Source organism: Ascaphus truei, chromosome 5, assembly GCF_040206685.1.
Source record: "Ascaphus truei isolate aAscTru1 chromosome 5, aAscTru1.hap1, whole genome shotgun sequence".
NCBI classification, from domain to species: domain Eukaryota; kingdom Metazoa; phylum Chordata; class Amphibia; order Anura; family Ascaphidae; genus Ascaphus; species Ascaphus truei.
In genome coordinates, this window is record NC_134487.1 from 5,423,039 (window position 1) to 5,439,410 (window position 16,372).

A 16,372-nucleotide genomic window follows, 5' to 3' on the forward strand; every position below is an offset into this window, starting at 1 on the left:
GACAGGTGTGTGTCCCTGGGTGCAGGTGACAGGTGTGTGTGTCCCTGGGTGCAGGTGACAGGGGCGTGTCTGGGTGCAGGTGACAGGTGTGTGTCTTTGGGTGCAGGTGACAGGGGCGTGTCTGGGTGCAGGTGACAGGGGCGTGTCCCTGGGTGCAGGTGACAGGTGTGTGTCCCTGGGTGCAGGTGACAGGTGTGTGTCTCTGGGTGCAGGTGACAGGGGCGTGTCTGGGTGCAGGTGACAGGGGCGTGTCAGGGTGCAGGTGACAGGTGTGTGTCCCTGGGTGCAGGTGACAGGTGTGTGTCTTTGGGTGAAGGTGACAGGTGTGTGTCCCTGGGGTGCAGGTGACAGGGGCGTGTCTGGGCGCAGGTGACAGGGGCGTGTCTGGGTGCAGGTGACAGGGGTGTGTCTGGGTGCAGGTGACAGGGGCGTGTCTGGGTGCAGGTGACAGGTGTGTGTCTCTGGGTGCAGGTGACAGGGGTGTGTCTTTGGGTGAAGGTGACAGGTGTGTGTCCCTGGGGTGCAGGTGACAGGGGCGTGTCTGGGTGCAGGTGACAGGTGTGTGTCCCTGGGTGAAGGTGACAGGTGTGTGTCCCTGGGGTGCAGGTGACAGGGGCGTGTCTGGGTGCAGGTGACAGGGGCGTGTCTGGGTGCAGGTGACAGGGGCGTGTCTGGGTGCAGGTGACAGGGGCGTGTCTGGGTGCAGGTGACAGGGGCGTGTCTGGGTGCAGGTGACAGGGGCGTGTCTGGGTGCAGGTGACAGGGGCGTGTCTCTGGGTGCAGGTGACAGGTGTGTGTCTTTGGGTGAAGGTGACAGGTGTGTGTCCCTGGGGTGCAGGTGACAGGGGCGTGTCTCTGGGTGCAGGTGACAGGTGTGTGTCCCTGGGTGCAGGTGGCAGGGGCGTGTCTGGGTGCAGGTGACAGGGGCGTGTCTCTGGGTGCAGGTGACAGGTGTGTGTCTCTGGGTGCAGGTGACAGGTGTGTGTCTTTGGGTGAAGGTGACAGGTGTGTGTCCCTGGGATGCAGGTGACCGGGGCGTGTCTTTGGGTGCAGGTGACAGGTGTGTGTCTTTGGGTGAAGGTGACAGGTGTGTGTCCCTGGGATGCAGGTGACCGGGGCGTGTCTGGGTGCAGGTGACAGGGGCGTGTCTCTGGGTGCAGGTGACAGGTGTGTGTCTTTGGGTGAAGGTGACAGGTGTGTGTCCCTGGGATGCAGGTGACCGGGGCGTGTCTGGGTGCAGGTGACAGGGGCGTGTCTCTGGGTGCAGGTGACAGGGGTGTGTCTTTGGGTGAAGGTGACAGGTGTGTGTCCCTGGGATGCAGGTGACCGGGGCGTGTCTGGGTGCAGGTGACAGGGGCGTGTCTGGGTGCAGGTGACAGGGGCGTGTCTGGGTGCAGGTGACAGGGGCGTGTCTGGATGCAGGTGACAGGGGCGTGTCTGGGTGCAGGTGACAGGGGCGTGTCTGGGTGCAGGTGACAGGGGCGTGTCTGGATGCAGGTGACAGGGGCGTGTCTGGGTGCAGGTGACAGGGGCGTGTCTGGGTGCAGGTGACAGGGGCGTGTCTGGGTGCAGGTGACAGGGGCGTGTCTCTGGGTGCAGGTGACCGGGGCGTGTCTGGGTGCAGGTGACAGGGGCGTGTCTGGGTGCAGGTGACAGGTGTGTGTCCCTGGGATGCAGGTGACAGGGGCGTGTCTGGGTGCAGGTGACAGGGGCGTGTCTGGGTGCAGGTGACAGGGGCGTGTCTGGGTGCAGGTGACAGGGGCGTGTCTGGATGCAGGTGACAGGGGCGTGTCTGGGTGCAGGTGACAGGGGCGTGTCTGGGTGCAGGTGACAGGGGCGTGTCTGGGTGCAGGTGACAGGGGCGTGTCTCTGGGTGCAGGTGACCGGGGCGTGTCTGGGTGCAGGTGACAGGGGCGTGGCCCGGATGTCCCTGGTCAGTGTCACACCTGGTCAGCGAAGAGCACCATGATGGTGTATTTCCCGGCTCCCGGGGGGGTGTATTTCACAGTGAACGTGTCATTATCATTCTTGATGATGTCAAAGTCAATATCCGCCTCTGCCGTTCCGACCACGCCCGGCGCGCACTTAATCCCGATGCTGACATCGCCTGCAGGCCGAGGAAACAACGCCATTAGCAGCAGGGATTTATATAGCATCAACATATTCCATGGCGCAGTAAGAGAGTGCTATTAAGAGAGTGCTATTAAGAGAGTGCTATTAAGAGAGTGCTATTAAGAGAGTGCTATTAAGAGAGTGCTATTAAGAGAGTGCTATTAAGAGAGTGCTATTAAGAGAGGGCTATTAAGAGAGTGCTATTAAGAGAGTGCTATTAAGAGAGTGCTATTAAGAGAGTGCTATTAAGAGAGTGCTGCCTCTTGCATTATTCTGATACTGCTGACTTTTCCGGCCCAGTGGGCCGGCTGTTCTAGAGACCAGCAACAGATAACACGCTGTAAACATTTGGTATTGCTGTTTTTTCCACTTGCTGGGATCTGTTTCACTTATTAAACTGAATAACCAACACTTAAGAGAAGAAAAGACAGAGAAATGAATGAGATAATTTGCCATACCAAATTGCCTACAGTACCTTGTCCCCTCCCACCCCTGGGAGGAGATGACATCACCCTGCCCTATGTGAGAGGCGCTTACCTTGCCCCGCATCACTGCAGTCCACCGTGAAGTAAGTCGGCTCGTTGGCTTTCAGTCCAGTCTTCTCCACACCCGGCCCATAAACCTTCACCTTAGTGGGGTGACTTCCCTCACCCACCAGCACCTGAAGAGAGTCATTATATAATTATATATACAGGGCTCGACAAATGCACTCGCCCACAAGCCTGGGTCGAGTGCATTTTGGCCGAAGGCGAGCTGTCATGACCGCCTAAACAACACGCGCTTCTTTAAGCAATTTCCCTGCAATTGTAATGTTCCCCTGCTTGGTGCGTGCCTAAGGCCAGGTCCAGAGCGCCTTCGCCCGTGCGGAGGTGTGCGTGGCCGTGATGTCACCCTTAAAGCGGGTGCATTTTTTGGCCACGGTACGCGCCATCCTTGGGTGTCTGGGGGCGTGCCAGTGACGTCACGGAGCTGGAACCGCTCACGTGACCGGCCTGTCGCGCCAAGAAATACGTTTGAACTGATTTCTTGCGCAAAGCGCGCGCCCCGTCCCGCTTCCGTGCTCACGCTCCCGCACGCCGCATGGACGTGAACACTGACTTAAGGCAGTCTGATCGCTCAGCGTGCGGATGCGTCCGCACGGCCTGCGGTACCAGGGCCCCAGCATTATGTTCAAATCCGCCCTCCCCGATTGGTCAAGGTACTTTTGGCGCACCCCAGTGAGCTCCTGCCACTTCGCGATCCGACGCCCTGCGTGCAAGTCACGGAGCGAGCAGAAAAAGCGCAAACTAGAAAACGATACACCTAGTATTTATGTATTGGGGTCTCTGAGGGTTGTATGTGCTTATTATAGGGGGTTGTTTTTGTACCACTCATATCTGACTACAGTAGCTAATGCTAGAGGGGCGCTGTAACACCTCGCGGTCTGCGCACACGGCAGTGAGATGTGAGGCGGGCTCCCGGTATCAGCATTACAAACCCAGCAGCAGCATTACCATATATACCACAGCCTGGGTATAGCAACACCGTTAAAGGGTGTGCAGCAATATACACACTACTGGTCTCTGCAAGGCCCCTGAGTAGATCCCTACATCTGGGGTAATATATATGTATATATATATATATATATATATATATATATATATATATATATATATACATGTAGAGGTATCAGTACCGTGTTAGCCGAGCTTCAATAATCAAAAAAATAAATAGATGATACCGTTCTGTGGCTAACGAAATGCTTTTATTTGTGCGAGCTTTCGAGATACACTGATCTCTTCTTCCGGCGATGTTACAATGAATGAAGCAGTTTACCTTTTGCTTCATTCATTGTAACATCGCCGGAAGAAGAGATCAGTGTATCTCGAAAGCTCGCACAAATAAAAGCATTTCGTTAGCCACAGAACGGTATCATCTATTTATTTTTTTGATTATATATATATATATATATATATATATATATATATATACACATATATATATATATATATATACATATATATATTATATATATATAGCAAATGGAAATATTCCTGTATGTTCATGTGCATGTCTTAGGCAGGTCTGCAACCCCGCCTTTCACCATTATCACCCAGCACACAGCACTTCCACTGCAGCAAGGGATTCTGGGAAATGACATGCAAATGAGCACACAGTGCCACCTTTTGTCTCAAGCTCGTATTACACGAGCAACCCTTAAGCCAATGCATGCTGCTTTAAACACAGCTTTTAGGCATAGGCTGGGGTGAGATGCAAAGACAGCAGGTGAGTAGGTTTCCTGGCTTTGCATCTCACCCCAAGGTGATATATAAATATATATATTTTGTAGGGGTGAATGGGACTTTATTTATACTGTGTTGGTGAATTAGGCAATCAGCCCTAGGGACTGTATTAAACAGAGCACACACACCCGCCGGGCACACACACCCGCCGGGCACACACACCCGCCGGGCACACACACCCGCCGGGCACACACACCCGCCGGGCACACACACCTGCCGAGCACACACACCCGCCGGGCACACACACCCGCCGGGCACACACACCCGCCGGGCACACACACCCGCCGGGCACACACACCCGCCGGGCACACACACCCGCCGGGCACGCTCAGGCCCCCGGCCTCTTACCATCAGCTGCCTGAGCTCTAGATGCGCTTCCTATACAGAGACGTGCCCACGGTTTCTCGGCCTACCCCTCCTGACAGGCAGACCTGGAGTGGCCGCGTGGGTACAGAGCCGGCAGCCGGACTGACTTATTAGTAGCAGAGAATTGAAGAGTATTTGTTACATTGGTGTCATTCCCACCACAAGGCAGCAGGACTTTGTCACTAGCAAACCCGAGAACCGCGGCCCGCGCAGGCAGGCGTTACTGACCCTCATTTTATTCATTTTAGCGTTTTTCCACTTTATGTATTAAAAATATTCATTTTATTATTTTATATTCAGATACCACGTTTCTCAAAAGTATCTGCTCGTGTACACAGCTTATTATCTGATCACCAGGCCAGAGGTCCGTGTTATACCACACGTCACACACACACACACGCACGCACGCTCGCACGCACGCACGCACACACACACACACGAGATACAGTATATAGAGACGCCCAGCGATACACACAGCCCCCTGCGGATCCCCTCACTCACCCTGTAGGGGCTGTTGGGAATATTGACCCCTCCCCAGGTTATGATGATGGTGTGCTTGATGGCCTTGGTTGGCACATACACGCACACGTATGTGTTGTCTCCATTGTCCTTAATCTTGATGTCAATGGGAGTTCCCTCAGCATCCTGCGCACACAGGGACAAGAGTAGGACCGTTGAATTACAGGACGCCATGTTAGATGGTATGCCCATCCCACCCACACGGAAATTCAACCCACATATACTTCCCATGTCCTACTGATAAGTACAGTGCCAGGAGAGCTACCCACCTGGGCATAAATCTTCAGCTCCGCGGTGCCAGCGGCCTGGGCATCGATGGTGAACTCAGTAGGGCGCTCAACTATGACTCCAGTGGGCTCCAGTCCGGGACCGAAGGCTTTTACCTGGCGAGAGAACAGATGGAGTCACTGAGTGGCCAACACCAGCCAATGTGTGTGTGAGAGCAGAGAGGGTTCTGGGACTCGTGTTACACCAGCTATACAGTCCCTGAGCTATCCAAACCCAAACAGGCAGATCAATATCCACTCCAGTGTTACCCTAGCCATATCCCCAGTGTGTATATATACAAACCAGGATTACACCGCCCATATCCCCCCATCTTGTCCATATCCAAACCAGGATTACACCGCCCATATCCCCCCATCTTGTCCATATCCAAACCAGGATTACACTCTATTTTATTTCTAATCCCTGCTCTCCGCCTCCTTTTTTCACTTGTCTCCCCATCACCATCTATTGGATATATCACCCTCTTCTCTCCCCATTTACTCTCTCTATCCCTATCTTTTCTCTCTCTCACTCCTCCCTCCAACTTCCTTTCTATCTCCTCACACTTTTATCCCCATTTTCTATCCTCATCCTCTGATATCCCCCCCACCGTCTTTCTCCATTCTCCTCTCCCCACTAACTCGTTCTCCCCTTTTTTAATTTCTATGTCTCCCTCATCTTCCTTTTCATATTCACTTCACTGTTCTGTTCTCTCTCCCCATTGTATGTCAACACCTCCCCTCTGAAACGCCTTAAATAGAGGTTCTCCCACGCCTGCTGGCCTCCAGCCCCTGTGATTAGCACTTCCCCCCATCCCGGGGTCCCCCCATCCCGGGGTCCCCCCCCCCGAAGGGATCCATCCTGTCCCAGGCCGGGGTTCTGCTCCTTCGATGTTTGTAATAGTTTCCTAGTAATTCATTAATTGGTTGTTCTTGTATAGAATTACATAGCGCTTTACAGAGACATTTTGCAGGCCCAGCGCTTTATCGGCCTTAAAAGGCATTTTTTCAGCCGTGGAAAAAAAATATGTCCGATCAGGCAAAAAACGGCAACCCCATAACGGGGCCTGTATCTCATGAAGTGGGGGGTCCCCAAGGCTGAAATCAATGCGGTTCAGCTCAGGAGACCCCCTGCTCATGTACACTATTATTAAAATGTATATTGATACTTTACGACCGGCTGTAAGAGCCGAGCGTGTGGACGCAGCGTCTCCGCGCAGTTCTTACAGGCGGCTTTTTTTCTATCAGCTATCACACTGTAGAACTTTAAGCGCGAGAGCGGGCGGGAAAAAACAGCTTGCGTGATCTGGAAGATTTTCGCCCGCCCTGACCAAAATGCGCTTCACGTGTTAGTGAATCTCCTATAGAGTTCCCCGCACCTAGGAAAGTCTAGTTTTCCACCCCAGCCCCAAAGTAAGTGTGTCTTTTTGTCTGTATGTTGTGTTTCATTGTGTGCAAGCGAATTTATGCCGGATAAATTACAATTTATTTCCCTTCCTTGTTTTGCTCAATGAATGATCTCAGTAAAAAGGTGTAAATAAGCTGCTCTCCCGTGACAGTTGGTATCTCCATGTCTCCCCTTGTGTCACCCTGCTGGGTTGTTACCTTCTCTGGGAAGCCCTTGATGCTGGCAGGCAGGATGTGTGCGATGAATGGACTGTCCTTGATGTCCTCGTCATCGCAAATCACATGCACGGCGTACTCCCCGGGCTCCGTGGGCCAGTATCGCACGTCACACGACCCGTCGCCCTTATCGTCACACTCGATCTTCGCCTGGGATGGACCCTCGATGGAAAAGCCTGGGCAGCAGAGCCGGGGTAAGTTAGACATGTGAAAACATGAGTCCCCAAGCACCGTGTGAGGGGACCTCTGAGGTGGCATTGGTCTCCAAAGCTTGGTGTGGTGGTGACATCACTGTATTTGTCATGCTAGTAGTGTCACTTACCGAGAGTCCCAACCTCTGTGCCGATGGCCTCCACCACAAAGTCAGCCGACTTGCCCACCATGCCGGTCTCCAGGCCAGGGCCCCACGCCCGCACCTTCTGCACGCCAACCTCAGGGCTGACTTGAACCTCAAAGGGGCTGCGCAGAGAGAGGGAAGAAAAAAGGGAGAGGTGAGAGGGAAGTGTGGGGTGACGAAGAGGAACAGTAGACGTAAGCAAGAAAAGAAAGCAAGGAGGAAAGAAGGAGGGAATGGGGAAATGAAATGGACACGGAAGGATACAGAGCAGACCAGGAATGAATGCCAGAGAAAGGACGACAGACTCAGGGTGATGAAGAGTGTGGTGGAAGATGATAATGGGGGATGGCCGACAGTAGCTGTGTCTAAGCAGGTAGCACTCACCTCCTGGGGATGGCAATACCACCCCACGTGATGCTCACTGTGTATTTCCCCGGCATTGTGGGGCAGTAGTCACACTCAAACACCCCGTCTCCTACGTCTCGCATCTTCACCGGCTCCTCTGTGCCTTCTGGTAGCGAGGGAAGACACAAGAGCACATGAGCAGATACTCACCATCTGCCATCTCTGATATAAGGGGCCACACTGACCCAATGTCACCCTACTGCCATCATTCTCATACAGTATACACCCATCTCTGATATAAGGGGCCACACTGACCCAATGTCACCCTACTGCCATCATTCTCATACAGTATACACCCATCTCTGATATAAGGGGCCACACCGAGGAGATATCACACTACTTCCATCATTCTCATACAGTATACACCCTATATATCCCTCACTCCTTCTATCCATCCCTCCATCTCACGGTCTCTCCCTCACTCCTTCTATCCATCCATCCATCCCTCATTTGAACCTCTCCACCACTTCCACCAACACTCCTCCACCCCACCTCGCCATCATGTAATCCCTCCATCTCTATATCCTCCACCCCACCTCTCCCTCCTGTAATCCCTCCATCTCTATACCCCCCACCCCACCTCTCCCTCCTGTAATCCTCCATCTCTATACCCCCCACCCCACCTCTCCCTCCTGTAATCCCTCCATCTCTATACCCCCACCCCACCTCTCCCTCCTGTAATCCCTCCATCTCTATACCCCCCACCCCGCCTCTCCCTCCTGTAATCCCTCCATCTCTATACCCCCCACCCCACCTCTCCCTCCTGCAATCCCTCCATCTCTATACCCCCACCCCACCTCTCCCTCCTGTAATCCCTCCATCTCTATACCCCCACCCCACCTCTCCCTCCTGTAATCCCTCCATCTCTATACCCCCACCCCACCTCTCCCTCCTGTAATCCCTCCATCTGTATACCCCCACCCCACCTCTCCATCTCTCCTCTTTCTTTACTCACTGGGGCCTTTGATGGTGATTTTCAGGTCCCCACTTCCGGCTCCCTTGGTGAACACCTTGAAGTCGGCCACTTCCTTCACACGGACCCCTTTGGGCTGCAGGCCTCGGCCGGAGGCTTTGCAGGCCGTGGGGTTACAAGCTGAAAAAGATACAAACCCACCAGTGGGATTACCAGCGGGACCGAGAGAAGTCACCGGAACACGCGGCCCGGGGAAAGAGGCGGCTCCACCGTCATCTCCACATCTGGACACAGAATGGCACTCGCACAAACACACTACTGTCCCGGTAACTGTGCACCAGGAAATCGCACAAACACACTAGTGTCCTGGTAACTGTGCACCAGGAACTCGCACAAGCACACTACTGTCCCGGTAACTGTGCACAAGGAACTCGCACAAACACACTACTGTCCCGGTAACTGTGCACCAGGAACTCGCACAAACACACTACTGTCCCGGTAACTGTGCACCAGGAACTCGCACAAACACACTACTGTCCCGGTAACTGTGCACCAGGAAATCGCACAAACACACTAGTGTCCTGGTAACTGTGCACCAGGAACTCGCACAAGCACACTACTGTCCCGGTAACTGTGCACCAGGAACTCGCACAAACACACTACTGTCCCGGTAACTGTGCACCAGGAACTCGCACAAACACACTACTGTCCCGGTAACTGTGCACCAGGAACTCGCACAAACACACTACTGTCCCGGTAACTGTGCACCAGGAACTCGCACAAACACACTACTGTCCCGGTAACTGTGCACCAGGAACTCGCACAAACACACTACTGTCCCGGTAACTGTGCACCAGGAAATCGCACAAACACACTAGTGTCCTGGTAACTGTGCACCAGGAACTCGCACAAGCACACTACTGTCCCGGTAACTGTGCACCAGGAACTCGCACAAACACACTACTGTCCCGGTAACTGTGCACCAGGAACTCGCACAAACACACTACTGTCCCGGTAACTGTGCACCAGGAACTCGCACAAACACACTACTGTCCCGGTAACTGTGCACCAGGAACTCGCACAAACACACTACTGTCCCGGTAACTGTGCACAAGGAACTCGCACAAACACACTACTGTCCCGGTAACTGTGCACCAGGAACTCGCACAAACACACTACTGTCCCGGTAACTGTGCACCAGGAACTCGCACAAACACACTACTGTCCCGGTAACTGTGCACCAGGAACTCGCACAAACACACTACTGTCCCGGTAACTGTGCACCAGGAACTCGCACAAACACACTACTGTCCCGGTAACTGTGCACCAGGAACTCGCACAAACACACTACTGTCCCGGTAACTGTGCACAAGGAACTCGCACAAACACACTACTGTCCCGGTAACTGTGCACCAGGAACTCGCACAAACACACTACTGTCCCGGTAACTGTGCACAAGGAACTCGCACAAACACACTACTGTCCCGGTAACTGTGCACCAGGAACTCACACAAACACACTACTGTCCCGGTAACTGTGCACCAGGAACTCGCACAAACACACTACTGTCCCGGTAACTGTGCACCAGGAACTCGCACAAACACACTACTGTCCCGGTAACTGTGCACCAGGAACTCGCACAAACACACTACTGTCCCGGTAACTGTGCACCAGGAACTTGCACAAACACACTACTGTCCCGGTAACTGTGCACCAGGAACTCGCACAAACACACTACTGTCCCGGTAACTGTGCACCAGGAACTCGCACAAACACACTAGTGTCCTGGTAACTGTGCACCAGGAACTCGCACAAACACACTAGTGTCCCGGTAACTGTGCACCAGGAACTCGCACAAACACACTAGTGTCCCGGTAACTGTGCACCAGGAACTCGCACAAACACACTAGTGTCCCGGTAACTGTGCACCAGGAACTCGCACAAACACACTACTGTCCCGGTAACTGTGCACCAGGAACTCGCACAAACACACGAGTGTCCTGGTAACTGTGCACCAGGAACTCGCACAAACACACGAGTGTTCTGGTAACTGTGCACCAGGAACTCGCACAAACACACGAGTGTCCCGGTAACTGTGCACAAGGAACTCGCACAAACACACGAGTGTCCCGGTAACTGTGCACCAGGAACTCACACAAACACACTACTGTCCCGGTAACTGTGCACCAGGAACTCGCACAAACACACTAGTGTCCCGGTAACTGTGCACCAGGAACTCGCACAAACACACGAGTGTCCCGGTAACTGTGCACCAGGAACTCACACAAACACACGAGTGTCCCGGTAACTGTGCACAAGGAAGGAAAGTTGCCTTTGAATGTCTGAGCTGTGCAGGGCGCTGGCTTCCATCCAATAACCACAAGTGCACCGTGACGTGTAGGAGGCGGGCGGGCACGGAGTGGGAAAAGCGTGGGCAGCATGTGAGGAAGCTTCAGCTCATGCAAGGAAGCCTCACATTGCCAGGCAGTGCCCACTCACACAGGGCAGGCCATGCTCAGGCAGTGCCCGCTCACACAGGGCAGACAGTGCCCACTCACACTGGGGAGGCCATTCTCAGGCAGTGCCCACTCACACAGGGCAGGCCATGCTCAGGCAGTGCCCGCTCACACAGGGCAGACAGTGCCCACTCACACAGGGCAGGCCATGCTCAGGCAGTGCCCGCTCACACAGGGCAGACAGTGCCCACTCGCACTGGGGAGGCCATTCTCAGGCAGTGCCCACTCACACAGGGCAGGCCATGCTCAGGCCATACTAACTTGACTTGCGTGGTTTGGGTGGAGGTGGGGGGGGGCCTTTCTTGGCTTTGTCAGTTGGTGGGGTGAGTATGGACTGAGGGGTGATCTGCAGGGAGGGGGGGCTGGAAACCAGGGGGGAGACCGCGGCTACAGGGGGACAGAGGGACATGGGGAGAGACGGTTACAGGAGGCAGAGAGAGAGGCATGCACACACCCAGTGACACACTCAAACACACAGTGACACACAATGACACAAGCACACACCCAGTGACACACTCAAACACACAATGACACAGGAACACACTCAGTGACACACTCAAACACACAGTGACACACAATGACACAGGCACACACCCATTGTCACACTCAAACACAGTGAAACACAATGACACAGGCACACACGATGACACACGATGACACAGGCACACACTCAGTGACACACTCAAAACCACAATGACACAGGCACACACAATGACACACAATGACACAGACACACACAATGACACACAACGACACACAACGAAACATAGAAACATCACATTTGATGGCAGATGAGAAGCAGTCTCACCATTTCCATATCTATAAAACAATAACCTCTCCTTTAATTGACATCTTATTGATGCCCTGATAACAAGCGATCCAATTCCTTCAGGTCTGTAGCTGGGATCTTATTTACTAAACATAGTGCCTGAAGGTTTTTGTTACTGCTTTTCCGAATCATTCCTGTTCCCCCTGTACCCCCTCTGCCTGTGACGATGTGTTCCCCCTGTACCCCCTCTGCCTGTGACGATGTGTTCCCCCTGTACCCCCTCTGCCTGTGACGATGTGTTCCCCCTGTACCCCCTCTGCCTGTGACGATGTGTTCCCCCTGTACACCCTCTGCCTGTGACTATGTGTTCCCCCTGTACCCCCTCTGCCTGTGACGATGTGTTCCCCCTGTACCCCCTCTGCCTGTGACGATGTGCTCCCCCTGTACCCCCTCTGCCTGTGACTATGTGTTCCCCCTGTACCCCCTCTGCCTGTGACGATGTGTTCCCCCTGTACCCCCTCTGCCTGTGACGATCTGTTCCCCCTGTACACCCTCTGCCTGTGACGATGGGTTCCCCCTGTAACCCCTCTGCCTGTGACGATGTGTTCCCCCTGTACCCCCTCTGCCTGTGACGATGTGTTCCCCCTGTACACTCTCTGCCTGTGACGATGGGTTCCCCCTGTACCCCCTCTGCCTGTGACGATGTGTTCCCCCTGTACCCCCTCTGCCTGTGACGATGTATTCCCCCTGTACCCCCTCTGCCTGTGACGATGTGCTCCCCCTGTACCCCCTCTGCCTGTGACGATCTGTTCCCCCTGTACCCCCTCTGCCTATGACGATCTGTTCCCCCTGTACCCCCTCTGCCTGTGACGATGTGTTCCCCCTGTACCCCCTCTGCCTGTGACGATGTGTTTCCCCTGTACCCCCTCTGCCTGTGACGATGTGTTCCCCCTGTACCCCCTCTGCCTGTGACGATGTGTTCCCCCTGTACCCCCTCTGCCTGTGACAATGTGTTCCCCCTGTACCCCCTCTGCCTGTGACAATGTGTTCCCCCTGTACCCCCTCTGCCTGTGACAATGTGTTCCCCCTGTACCCCCTCTGCCTGTGATGATCTGTTCCCCCTGTACCCCTCTGCCTGTGACGATGTGTTCCCCCTGTACCCCCTCTGCCTGTGACGATGTGTTCCCCCTGTACCCCCTCTGCCTGTGACGATCTGTTCCCCCTGTACCCCCTCTGCCTGTGACGAGGTGTTCCCCCTGTACCCCCTCTGCCTGTGATGATCTGTCCCCCTGTACACTCTCTGCCTGTGACGATCTGTTACCCCTGTACCCCCTCTGCCTGTGACGATGTGCTCCCCCTGTACCCCCTCTGCCTGTGACGATGTGTTCCCCCTGTACCCCCTCTGCCTGTGACGATGTGTTCCCCCTGTACCCCCTCTGCCTGTGACGATGTGTTCCCCCTGTACCCCCTCTGCCTGTGACGATGTGTTCCCCCTGTACCCCCTCTGCCTGTGACGATGTGTTCCCCCTGTACCCCCTCTGCCTGTGACGATCTGTTCCCCCTGTACCCCCTCTGCCTGTGACGATGTGTTCCCCCTGTACCCCCTCTGCCTGTGACGATGTGTTCCCCCTGTACCCCCTCTGCCTGTGACGATGGGTTCCCCCTGTAACCCCTCTGCCTGTGACGATCTGTTCCCCTGTACCCCCTCTGCCTGTGACGATGTGTTCCCCCTGTACCCCCTCTGCCTGTGACGATCTGTTCCCCTGTACCCCCTCTGCCTGTGACGATGTGTTGCCCCTGTACCCCCTCTGCCTGTGACGATCTGTTCCCCCTGTACCCCCTCTGCCTGTGACGATCTGTTCCCCCTGTACCCCCTCTGCCTGTGATGATGTGTTCCCCCTGAACCCCCTCTGCCTGTGACGATGTGTTCCCCCTGTACCCCCTCTGCCTGTGACGATGTATTCCCCCTGAACCCCCTCTGCCTGTGACGATCTGTTCCCCCTGTACCCCCTCTGCCTGTGACGATGTGTTCCCCCTGTACCCCCTCTGCCTGTGACGATCTGTTCCCCCTGTACCCCCTCTGCCTGTGACGATGTGTTCCCCCTGTACCCCCTCTGCCTGTGACGATCTGTTCCCCCTATACCCCCTCTGCCTGTGACGATGTGTTCCCCCTGTACCCCCTCTGCCTGTGACGATGTGCTCCCCCTGTACCCCCTCTGCCTGTGACGATGTGTTCCCCCTGTACCCCCTCTGCCTGTGACGATGTGTTCCCCCTGTACCCCCTCTGCCTGTGACGATGTGTTCCCCCTGTACCCCCTCTGCCTGTGACGATGTGTTCCCCCTGTACCCCCTCTGCCTGTGACGATCTGTTCCCCCTGTACCCCCTCTGCCTGTGACGATGTGCTCCCCCTGTACCCCCTCTGCCTGTGACGATCTGTTCCCCCTGTACCCCCTCTGCCTGTGACGATGTGTTCCCCCTGTACCCCCTCTGCCTGTGACGATCTGTTCCCCCTGTACCCCCTCTGCCTGTGACGATGTGTTCCCCCTGTACCCCCTCTGCCTGTGACGATGTGCTCCCCCTGTACCCCCTCTGCCTGTGACGATGTGTTCCCCCTGTACCCCCTCTGCCTGTGACGATGTGTTCCCCCTGTACCCCCTCTGCCTGTGACGATGTGTTCCCCCTGTACCCCCTCTGCCTGTGACGATCTGTTCCCCCTGTACCCCCTCTGCCTGTGACGATGTGTTCCCCCTGTACCCCCTCTGCCTGTGACAATGTGTTCCCCCTGTACCCCCTCTGCCTGTGACGATGTGTTCCCTCTGTACCCCCTCTGCCTGTGACGATCTGTTCCCCCTGTACCCCCTCTGCCTGTGACGATGTGTTCCCCCTGTACCCCCTCTGCCTGTGACGATCTGTTCCCCCTGTACCCCCTCTGCCTGTGACGATGTGTTCCCCCTGTACCCCCTCTGCCGGTGATGATGTGTTCCCCCTGTACCCCCTCTGCCTGTGACGATGTGTTCCCCCTGTACCCCCTCTGCCTGTGACGATCTGTTCCCCCTGTACCCCCTCTGCCTGTGACGATGTGTTCCCCCTGTACCCCCTCTGCCTGTGACGATCTGTCCCCCTGTACCCCCTCTGCCTGTGACGATCTGTCCCCCTGTACCCCCTCTGCCTGTGACGATGTGTTCCCCCTGTACCCCCTCTGCCTGTGACGATCTGTTCCCCCTGTACCCCCTCTGCCTGTGACGATGTGTTCCCGCTGTACCCCCTCTGCCTGTGACGATCTGTTCCCCCTGTACCCCCTCTGCCTGTGACGGTCTGTTCCCCCTGTACCCCCTCTGCCTGTGACGATATGTTCCCCCTGTACCCCCTCTGCCTGTGACGATCTGTTCCCCCTGTACCCCCTCTGCCGGTGACGATGTGTTCCCCCTGTACCCCCTCAGCCTGTGACGATGTGTTCCCGCTGTACCCCCTCTGCCTGTGACGATCTGTTCCCCCTGTACCCCCTCTGCCTGTGACGGTCTGTTCCCCCTGTACCCCCTCTGCCTGTGACTATGTGTTCCCCCTGTACCCCCTCTGCCTGTGACGATCTGTTCCCCCTGTACCCCCTAAGCCTGTGATGATGTGTTCCCCCTGTACCCCCTCTGCCTGTGATGATGTGTTCCCCCTGTACCCCCTCTGCCTGTGATGATGTGTTCCCCCTGTACCCCCTCTGCCTGTGATGATGTGTTCCCCCTGTACCCCCTCTGCCTGTGACGATCTGTTCCCCCTGTACCCCTCTGCCTGTGACGATGTGTTCCCCCTGTACCCCCTCTGCCTGTGACGATGTGTTCCCCCTGTACCCCCTCTGCCTGTGACGATGTGTTCCCCCTGTACCCCCTCTGCCTGTGACGATGTGTCCCCCCTGTACCCCCTCTGCCTGTGACGATGTGTTCCCCCTGTACCCCCTCAGCCTGTGACGATGTGTTCCCCCTGTACCCCCTCTGCCTGTGACGATGTGTCCCCCCTGTACCCCCTCTGCCTGTGACGATGTGTTCCCCCTGTACCCCCTCAGCCTGTGACGATGTGTTCCCCCTGTACCCCCTCTGCCTGTGACGATGTGTCCCCCCTGTACCCCCTCTGCCTGTGACGATGTGTTCCCCCTGTACCCCCTCTGCCTGTGACGATCTGTTACCCCTGTACCCCCTCAGCCTGTGACGATGTGCTCCCCCTGTACCCCCTCTGCCTGTGACGATGTGTCCCCCCTGTACCCCCTCTGCCTGTGAC

The 16,372-nt window shown here is 55.6% G+C and overlaps 1 protein-coding gene across 1 annotated transcript in view; it reads right to left on the reverse strand.

Moving 5' to 3' along the window:
• FLNC (filamin C) overlaps positions 1-16,372 on the reverse strand; it is a 152,623-nt gene that overhangs the window by 37,609 nt on the left and 98,642 nt on the right. Inside the window, 9 exon segments of the mRNA XM_075598896.1 lie at positions 1,947-2,107; positions 2,650-2,773; positions 5,262-5,405; positions 5,549-5,662; positions 7,151-7,344; positions 7,491-7,627; positions 7,890-8,016; positions 8,866-9,003; positions 11,601-11,726. Coding sequence (XP_075455011.1) covers positions 1,947-2,107; positions 2,650-2,773; positions 5,262-5,405; positions 5,549-5,662; positions 7,151-7,344; positions 7,491-7,627; positions 7,890-8,016; positions 8,866-9,003; positions 11,601-11,726 — 1,265 coding nt within the window.